The sequence below is a fragment of the Pyxicephalus adspersus genome, chromosome Z (genome assembly GCF_032062135.1).
Source record: "Pyxicephalus adspersus chromosome Z, UCB_Pads_2.0, whole genome shotgun sequence".
NCBI classification, from domain to species: domain Eukaryota; kingdom Metazoa; phylum Chordata; class Amphibia; order Anura; family Pyxicephalidae; genus Pyxicephalus; species Pyxicephalus adspersus.
The window spans coordinates 32,153,303-32,163,807 of NC_092871.1; the positions used below are offsets into that span (position 1 = coordinate 32,153,303).

The 10,505-nt window shown below is 38.2% G+C and overlaps 1 protein-coding gene across 2 annotated transcripts in view; it reads right to left on the bottom strand.

Annotated features, from left to right (window-relative positions):
• Positions 1-540: 540 nt before the first annotated feature.
• CD99L2 (CD99 molecule like 2) overlaps positions 541-10,505 on the bottom strand; it is a 39,475-nt gene continuing 29,510 nt past the window's right edge. Inside the window, exons 6-12 of one of the 2 annotated variants that reach the window (XM_072431796.1) lie at positions 9,273-9,338; positions 8,057-8,104; positions 5,630-5,692; positions 5,378-5,437; positions 3,847-3,966; positions 2,401-2,466; positions 541-802 (exon numbers count right to left, since the gene is read on the bottom strand). In XM_072431796.1, the coding sequence (XP_072287897.1) occupies positions 738-802; positions 2,401-2,466; positions 3,847-3,966; positions 5,378-5,437; positions 5,630-5,692; positions 8,057-8,104; positions 9,273-9,338 (488 nt within the window). In that variant the 3' untranslated portion in view covers positions 541-737. The remainder of the gene's footprint in view (positions 803-2,400; positions 2,467-3,846; positions 3,967-5,377; positions 5,438-5,629; positions 5,693-8,056; positions 8,105-9,272; positions 9,339-10,505) is intronic. The other variant, XM_072431797.1, reaches the window with a different exon arrangement.

Genomic DNA, 10,505 nt, shown 5'->3' on the forward strand with positions numbered 1-10,505 from the left:
AAGGAGGAACTGTTCGAAAAATTCCACATTCGGACTATGACAAGTATGTGTTCCAGATTTTTTACCACCAATCTTTACATAGCATCTGTAGCCCAATCTGCACATTTGAACAGAACTGATCATTATTAGGATTCCTTTGTCAGAAAAGGTGAACAGTGCTCGATGCTTAGCCATGTCATGCGGAGGAGACTGTTTTAAGGTACTGGAGTGCAAAATGGCAGTGGAAAAAAAATAACTTACAAAAGAAAAAAAATCATCAAATGATTTGATTATCAAGGCACCAAATGGCAAGTCAAACCATTTTAAAACATGCCCTTGGAGGTTTGCGTATTTGCTTAAATGACTTGATATGGTGCATTGTGACCAAAGTGACATGATCAAGGTACAGATTATCAGGCAATATCTGAGGGCTTATTGATAATTCTTCATGTCCTTGGACCTCACAAATAAGGAGTGCCAAAGTCTACAAATGTAATGGTCATCACAGGTATATAAATAAGTGTAACATTCCCATTTAAAGCAGCAGAACTGCTAAAAAAAAATGACTTGTTGCTAAACTGTAAACATGTACCGGTAAATCTAAGGAACAAACCTTGTATTATATTAGACAGAGCCTAAGCTCAGAGTGACCTTGTGGACAGAATAACTAAAAACACACAAACGTATGTGCCAGACAAAGGATGAAGCTGGCAAATAATGTTAGGGGGTAGGCGATCCTACTAAGATGAAAGTCTTCTTCACACTTTTGATGGATCTTCTGAAGGAGGAACGGCAGACTGAGATTGAAGTGAGGAATATTTTACTGGAACAGACAGAAGGAAAGTATGGTTAGCTTACACACCAAAAAGTTTTTATTGCCTCTTTATAATGCCTCTCTGTAGAGTACTTCCTTATCACACAATGCTCTACATTGCCCTTCTTCTTAAGGAAAGAAATTAGCCAATTCCAAATACTCCATGGCCAGGAGGGGTTAGCATGACAGAACATAATTGATGGCTTTTTATGTGGGAGGTAAATAAAAAACACAACGCCCCTGTAACCTTGTAAACATTCATTTGACTGGTCAGGAAAAAGTTGACCTGAAACCATACAGAGTATGTAAAGCTACGTACACACTTCCAATTATTATCGTCGGAAAACGAACGACGAACATTCCTGCACGATATATATGAACGATCGTATAGCACCGATCCTGCACATAGAGGTAACGGCACGATCGTTCGTAGATATTGTACACACAATAGATACGATCGTTTAAGCGATAGAGGAACTATGTGCACGACAGGAAAGTGAACGGACGTTCGTTCATCACGCATACTCTGAACATGGACGATCAACGAACGACCGTACACACGAACGATGTTCAACAATCGTCATCCGATCCGCCGGTCCGGTCGTGCGTTTCCAGCGACTTTCCTCGTTCGTCGGCGTCGTTGGTTACTTTTTTACGAACGATTTTTTGCCCAATCGATCGTTCGTCGTTCGATTGGAACGATAAAAATTGGAAGTGTGTACGCACCTTTAGGCTTAGAAGCCCTATCAGGCTTTAGTTGCTGTGTCCACACTGGGAAATGTTCACCTTCTTGATTCGAAAAAAAGAACGTTTATAGTTCTCACCATAATAGAAGATGAAAGAAAAAGCTTCCAGTAGCAAAACATGTTCTTGTAAGACTAAAGATATTTTTTCTATTTGCTACCTGCTATCTCTTGAACATGATCTGAGGGAAATTCACCCAATGGAACAAAGGCAGATTAGGCAATATTCACTAAGGCTACTTACACACTTGCAATGCTTCTGGTCCAATAATCGTCTCAGGGCCGATATCAGACGAAAATCTCGCGTGTGTACAGTGCCCATTGTCCATCGTCTGAACGACTGTCCTGGCGGATCCACAGACGATTGACAACAAACAATCGTAATGGAAGCGAAGGGGGAGAGCACGCAGCGGGGTGCTGCTCCGTCGTTCTCCCCCTCTGCTTTTCCATATAGCAGGACGGTGCTGTATGTACAGCACTCGTTCATGCATTGTGCATTCAGTCCTTAGTCTTTGGAAAGGATTGTGAAAGATCCTTTTCAATGACAATTATTGCATGTGTGTACCCACCTTAAAGTCGCGTACACACTTCCAATTATAGTTGTTGGAACGGATCTTTCACTATCCTTTCCACGATGCACGAGCGAGTTCTGCTCTATGCAGAGAGTAGGGGGAGAACGACGGAGCGGCGCCCCACTGCGCGCTCCATCCCTCTGAATGATTCTGAACCACATAGTATACTAAATAACTCCATCCACGTATAATTGTTGGGAGGAGTTACTTACCACTTATTAAATTTACAATTTTACAATTACATAAAAAAAGATTGAATAAAATCAAGATTTAAAAGAGACCTATATCTTACCTTGAGGTTCTTCAGACACTACTCCCTCCATGTGTTCTCCTTTTACATATTCAGCATTAAGTCCTTCTGTAGAAAGAACATAAAAGATAATACTGTTACCCAAGGCCTTTCATCATGAGATGATCAGAACTGAGCAGTCCACAAGAGTCACACGTATTTAAAGCTATCAATACATGGTCAGCCTTAATAGCCGTCATTACTTTGTGTAAGCGGAGGCCTGTTTCTTATCAGTCCTTGCGACTGAGGATGAGTTACTAAATAAAGGCAACCGTTTGAGCATTTGTAATGCCTCTATTCTGCACAAGCTGTTCTCACAGTAGTAGAATGCACAGGCAATGTATATTGTGCAAAAGAACAGCGAGACACTAAGAGCTATTATTCCCTACTCAGGTCTAAGGTAATACAGCTGTCCTTGCCGGCTATCATTTTCTTTGTGCTGTACGGAGAGGGAAAAAATGCTTCTATTGCATGGCTCATTTCACGATTTTTATTTCAAGAAGAAAATAAAGCCATATAGCAGCATGAAGGTGTCTGTGTAAAAGACAGTAAAAGAGATGTTTAGAACAGTGTATATTTCAAATGAGAACTGGTTGACAAAGGTAAAAATTTTATAATCTAAATGTTAGGATCTAAACAAGTAAATGATATTTGAACTGCTTTTTGATAACATATATATGTATGTATATTATGAGCATAAATTTATTTTGTATACATGGATTCTAAAGTCTAAAGCTAGTCAAAGAAACCAATCAGATGTTTGCTTTAAGTTTCTGCAATGTAGAAAAAAAAAAAAAAAAAAAACTATTGTATCCAGTGTCATGTGCTATACCTTAATCCACCCTCCTGTGTAGCCATACGGATTCACCTAAACCAGTGCTTCTTTGCAGCTACACCCTCACTATGACCTACATTTTGATTTTTAGCTGTGTGTACCAGTTCATGCAGTAAGTGCGCATCTCACTAGAGGAAACTTCAATAGCATCTTAGGGCTTCCTTATGATATGGACAAAAGCTCAGATCATTAAATATCTAAGGATATCTTTCAGTTTCTTGTAACACTGCAATTGTGATATTGAGTAAAACCAGCATACACTGGCATGAAAAATAAAAACAATGCTAGAAAATAGGAAATCTTCCATAGAACACCTCGGCAGCTTAAAGACATCTATTCTCCCTAGCATTAGCAAAAACTGAGGCATTATGGTAGAAGAGTTATCCTGGGGTGGTCTACTCATTTTTTTTCTGAGTTGTTTTTTGTCTACTCCTCCCAAACATAGCAATATACCCCAAAAGGTACAAGCTTTCCTGTGTTCCTCAATAGAGGAGAAATAAATAAAAAAAAAAATAACAGACAATACTCCTGTTGGAATAACCATACAAATTTTACATATATGCAATGTACCAGGCAGATACATGCCAAGAGGATATTTGCAGAAAATAACATACGCTGAATGCTGAAACAAAACTTCTTTTGTTGATAAGAGATATAGCTGGATACAGCCCCAATGAGTGCCATGGCCAATGCACTTGCAATGCCTGCAATGGTTCCCGTCTCCGCTAAGGCACCTGCCAGGCAAGAGTGGATAAAACTATCAATTAAAAACTAAACATTGATTAATAAACCAAATTCATAATTATTAACAGAAAAATAAAAATGGCACATAAAATAATAATGTTTCCCAGTTGCAAACCCATGCGTTACTCATGGTTTCCTTTACTGCTCCCTCCCAAGCATAGTTGGATGATCTCACCTTGCTTTTGCTCTGGTACATAGAATTAAAATACCCGGATCTCCTAGGTATGAATTGGCATGTGGCACACTGCATGCATCAGTGTTGGTGATTGGCTCAGAGTGAAGAACGTTAGTTCTATGTAAGCTTGTTCAGTTAGAGCTTAAGGCGGACCTAAACTCAAAGTTTTTTTCTTTACATAAAAGGGTAGACAACCCTTTTATTAAAAAGCAAAAATATTCTTCCCTAAATGGGGGCGCAGAGCAACAACCCCCCCCCCCCCCCAATGGGGATTCCTACGTCAATCATCCCGAAAGGCTCTTGGCTGCACGCACGCATGCACAAAACAGGACATTCTCCTACAGTGACGGGAAAGAGATGCTGATTTCCCCCATGCAAAACAGACACTCTTTTTTCCCCCCTTTACAGCGGGATACGTCACCTGATCTTACACTTGTGCAGTGCAGGATTGGGTGAAGTAGCCAGAAGAAGGCTGAAGATGCCAGCACTTTTTCCGCACCGGAACGAAGGAGAATTCCAGAACAGTATGGAGACTTTTCTGGTGGGAACGAGGGATCTGCGGAATTATAAATGTGATTTTTTTTATTTTTCAGTTTAGTTCCTCTTGAAACATAACTGACTTTCTTCAGTTCTGGGAGTTGAAGGGAGCAGTGAAGGAAAAAGAAGTATGTGTAACTGGGGAGGAAAAATTACATAAAAGTTTACTTTAAAGAATACTGCCAAATATAGGTCTTCAAAGCATATGAAGAAAACGGTCTGTGGTCATAAAACAGAAGAATATTCACATTAGATATGAAGAGCTTTAGAAAACATGTGATCGCAGTGGTCTGGTCTTTTGGTACAGGCTTAAATCAGACCATTAGTAAAAATTTAGATTATATTATAACTAAACCACTTAAAGTCAGCGCTCTGCTGTGTGTCTTGGTTTGACTGCTTGGGGCTCTTTTAAAGCAGAAGCTTTCATTAAAGTAAACCCAATTATATGGAAAAATACAATTCTCTATATGGGAAGATTTAAGCTCATATGTTTGCTTAGACAGAAATAAATGAAGAAAATACTAGATATTGAATTAAATTGTTTTATGTTTTTTATTATTATGAACGGATAGAACTTTTCAACAAAGAAAAAAAAAGTTGCAGTACCACTTTATTTTAAAGGACACTTTTTTTTACTCCAAAACATAAAAGTTTTTCTAAAAAAAAAAACAAAACATGCAGCTGCTCACCTGTGTCAGTGTTATCCCTATTTCCTGCATCTGAGGACCCCCTGCCTCCTCCTCTTCCACCTAAAAAAAATACTTCCATTAGAGTGTAAACCACAAGGATCTGCTTGTCCCGAATTCATACTACTGCTGGGCATAGTGTAACATAGCAATGAACCAATGAATGGTTAACTAATCTGGCTTTCAATTACACCAATTATTCTTTATTTAGTTGTAAATGCCAAATCACACATCAGAGAATTGTTTAGACTATACCTTTTCCTTTGTCTGGTTTGTAGCCATCATTGAAAATATCATCCAAGTCGGAGTCTGAAAAACCTGAAATTAAAATCATCGAAAAAGAAAACTTTGAAAAAAAATGTCCTGCCACATATATAATTATGTCCAATACAGTATAGTTTGTCTATATATGTTTATGTTTTTTTATTATAAGAAAAAAAAAGAAAGAAAGCAACAAGAATAGCAGATATAGCGGATACAGTTAACGCATTTAAAGAGCAAAAATACATTACCATCAACTTCAATTATATCCCTTAAGAATCAACTGTTTGGTAACAATTCCAACGTATAAAACCATACACAGTACTTTAATATTACAAAGTCAAAAGAAATCTAAATTATCCTTAGCCTGAGGCTAGCTTTTTACTATTTCCTTATATAATAGGAAATACTCATGCAACATTCTTTGTGAATAGATATAATGGTCCATATACCTAAAGATTGGCGTAAATTATGACGTGTCTGTGTGGTAAATGCCTTTAGTGAATTGTGCATGGAATCAAAGCACCACTCTTGTGATAAGTGAAAATCAAAAGTGTCGGACAAGATATACATTTCTTTAAGAATACACCAGTGACATGCTTGCCATTTCCCCTGGCTTGGTAAATATCTTATAACCCAAGATCTGGCTGGTGAGAAACAGAGTTGGGAGATATGACCGGAGATATGACCGGGAGAAGGTTTAGGTGTTCCCAACTACCTTTATTTGTTTGAGCTGCTTAAGCTGCCTTCCCCAAACATTTACATGGTCCCTCTTGACCATTCTCCCCAAACAATCATTGCCATCAGATTTCCCCTCCTCTCCAAAATTTTCAAAAAATGGTGCAATGTCAAATGACACTGATAACTTTCATCAGCCTTGTCAAGAATCACAGATTGAACCCCCACACAATATATATATATATATAATGCATAATATATATATATGTATATATATATTAAAAAATATACACAGCCAAGTTTTATACAGCTCCGGTCTGACAATTTTCAGTGCATTACATAAAATTAGGATTACACATCAAAAAGAATTAAATGTATTTATGTAAGTATTTCAGTTAGAGGTTATTACAAACTAAATTCTTTTATTCAAAATACTGCCAATTCCATGCAAGAGAAACATACAAAAGCACTGTGTGATTTGTGCAGATCCACATAGCTAGTCCTTAAGATTGCAGTTGAGGAAGTTAGTTTCCTTAGAGCCTACTCACAGGTATTCAAGCAACAAAAAAATAAAGGAAATAATTTCTGTGAATAATAGAGGAACACTTAAGACTACAACTGTGTAGGATCTAGTCTTTATGTTGTTACTGGTTCCATTTCCACAGAAAGCCTACTGAGAGGCTTTTCATGTTGAGAACTTGAAGAGTTCATAATACTTTAAAAAGGCCCATGAACTAAATTGTCACAGCAAAGCCAAGCCTGTCCTGAACTTGAATTACAGCTGATGAGAGGATTGGAAATCTTGCTGTGCACTTATAATCATGGAAAATGCAGGATGTAAACAAGATAGACATGTTGACAAAGCAGCAAAGGAGTCAAAAATAGAGGAAATTGGGAATGCTGACCAAAGCACTACAATATCACTACACTGTTATGACAATTAGGTTTCAGACGGAGGGATAAAAAGAGTACACAGAAAAAACAAGAAAAGACCTAGGTCCATTTGTATTATCAAATTCTGGAGAACATGAACACACACACGAACACACACACACAAACACACACGAACACACACACACACACACACACACACACACACACACACACACACACTTAATGGCTGAAAAAAAAGTAATCTTGTGTTTGAGAAAAACATTTATTTTAGTTAGTTAATGAGCAGTGCAAAGAACCTAGAGACATTGGCCCAATTTATTAGAGTCCCCAAGGCTGGAGAGGATACAATTTAAAAGTGAAGCTGGGTGATCAAACAAACCTGGAATAGATTTCTTCAAAGTCATTTGCTATTAGTTAGTAAATTGTTTGAATCTTAGATCAGATCCATTCCAGGTTTGCTGGATCACCCAGCTTCACTGATAAAAGTGTATCCCTCTCCAGCCCTGGAGAGCTTTATTAAATCAGGCCCATTAGTTGTATATTTAGAAAAGAGATTTGGTTTGGCAAAGAGTGCTTCTTTAAAATAACAATGTTTAAGCGGTGTAATGCCATATGCATACAGATAACAGAGGCTATGCTATGCTATGAAATATGAAAAAGACAGATGATTACAAGAAATAATATCCACATTTCCGTATAATGTATCGTCATATAATCACTTTGAAACACCCATGAGTATGAGCCCTTAGGGCTGGTTAATATATTGCTGAACGGATTGGAGAAAAGTGGTGGCATAGTTAGAAGGTAGTGAGCAGATAGTTGAGAAACAGACTGGATGAGACATCTTACCATTTCCTTTACCACCTGATGGCTTAACTTTATCTCTAATCTTGGAACCTACAGCCATGAACATCAGCACACCATGTCAAATCAGAAACGGAGCATATAGTCTTGATTTAAAAGGTATTTCCAAATTAAACACAGTACACAATTTCAAACACTTCTGTTAATTTTAATAAATATATGATATAGAAAGACTTCTTGACAACAATCACTAATACACCTTCCCCTAGCTAATCTGTCCTAAACCTTCCTACTCTATCCTAGCTGCTTACTTCCCCCACAGTACTGCTGCCATGTCTCTGGTCTATACCACCTGTCCATCAAAATGCTCCTCAGTGCTGGCTGTGTCTGCTCCGCTATTCCCTATGGGGTTGAATAGGCTGTTTTTCGAAATTGGACATGCTCATTATACAGCCTATTTATGTCCACGGGGAATCCGTGCACAGGTGTGGCCAGGGCTGAATATATTATCAGACAGCTGGGGCTGGGGGAGGAATAGTGCAGATCAGTCCAGGGGGAAGGGTATTGGTAGTTTAGTTTAAAGTGATGCTATCCTTTAAAGCATATATGTCGTTTTCAAAATAACAGATCCATGATTTTTATCTAATTTATTAATATGAAAGACCTCAGATGTAACAGATTTACTACAAGCTCACTGCCTGATCCAAAACTTATTCCCTCAGCTCATTTGAAGTAGCACTGCAAGAGAATGAAACTTGATTTGACCCCTTCCTTATTCTGATTTGTATTGTGTCACCAATGTGCTTGATCATCGTCCCTTACAGTGTGTTGGTCTTCCAAGAAACATATGTGTAGTTACAGAAGCTTGTGTCAGTGTAACTTTAATGCAAAGCTCACCAACTCCCTAATCTTACTTGTTATTATTAAACTGTATTTATATAGCGCCAACATATTAAGCAGCGCTACTCTACTAGTCCGAACTTTCCCCTGAGTAGCACAATGTCACATAAGAGCTGACGTTTCTTTTTCTTCATTAAAAAAAGGGGCCTTACAGATGGATATTTTCCCCAGGATAAATGCTAAATGTCATGTTGCAAATTGTAAAGAGAAAAAAATGTATTTTTCTCGTTTTGCAGCAAAAGCAAACAGGACTGCAGTAATGTGGCACTGCATGGCTGCTACACATCTATTTCATTACAAGTGAGTAACGCAGTTCTAAATAATGCATAGTCACTGGTTGCAGCATCATTTCAAAACGTACCTCCTCCTCCTGCAGGTCGATCATTTTTGCCATCTAAGGCATCTGACAAGTCAAAGTCATTCGGATCTGTAAAAAAAACAAGAAACAAAGTGGAATGACAGTGAGGATAATGCTATAAAAACATGAAAGAAATCCAATGCTGTAGGAAATATATCAGCTTAAACAATATACAGCAGTTCATCGATGCACAAGAAAAAGGAACGGCAGCGGTCACCAGGCTCAGAGAAAAGGAAATATTTTTTATAAAGATTCAGATTCAAGCTTTAGGTCAATGATGATATAGTTCAATGGTTTAGGGGGTAAACTGTATTTTTGTTTTACTTTACACCAGGAGTGTTCAAACTTTTTTGCAAAGAGGGCCAGATTTGGTGAGGTGAAAATGTGTAGAGACCAACCATTCAGCACGTACTCAGGGTTAGTGTGGACATGGTCTGCACGGGTCCCGAAAAGCACACGCCCACCAGGTGGAGTCCAGTGTTAGTGCGGGCTTCGTGCAGAGCACGTTCTTGAATTTCTCCCGTCCTGCCGATTATGCCCGCCAAGTAGCAGGCCGATAATTGCAAGGCAGTTTGTCAACTCTAATGAAATATGAAAAAGCTTTTTTGTACCCATGTATTTTACACTGTGGTCAACAGTGCTGGCGGGCCACATATTATTGATTTTATGACAGAGGCTGTAGGTCTGTGGAAATCTAAACACTGGCCGCAATTGGGCCCCCGGGCCGGACTTTGGACATGCCTGCTTTACACATTCTCAGACTAAGATTTTATATATTTTTTAACAATCAGCTGTATTTGTATTCATATATTATCTTTGCCTTACACATAAATGGGAATTAGCAGGGTAAATAACAAAAACTGTTTACTCTCTGACTCTGTTCCAAAAGCAGCCATACGGGTTTCATTTCAGAGCAAGTATAGAGGGGGAAGCATGAAGGCATAGCTCACATGACCGTCCATAGGATTCTATGCATTGGCTGGAGATGAAGATACTCATATGCAATATTTCAAATTCACCTAAAATTACAGCTTTTCCTAAAGTATATTTTTGTTTTTATTATTATATTATATTGGGTTCTAAATGTAAAAAAAAAAATCAGTGAAAACCACATTCCTCCTAGTGAAAATAGTAAAGTTTACAGTACAGTCTGGTTTTTATCCCTATCCAAGGCTCTGTGGGAGAGGCTTTTCCTCACTCCTTGTCCACAGTAAGGGAAAATTTATATACCTTACC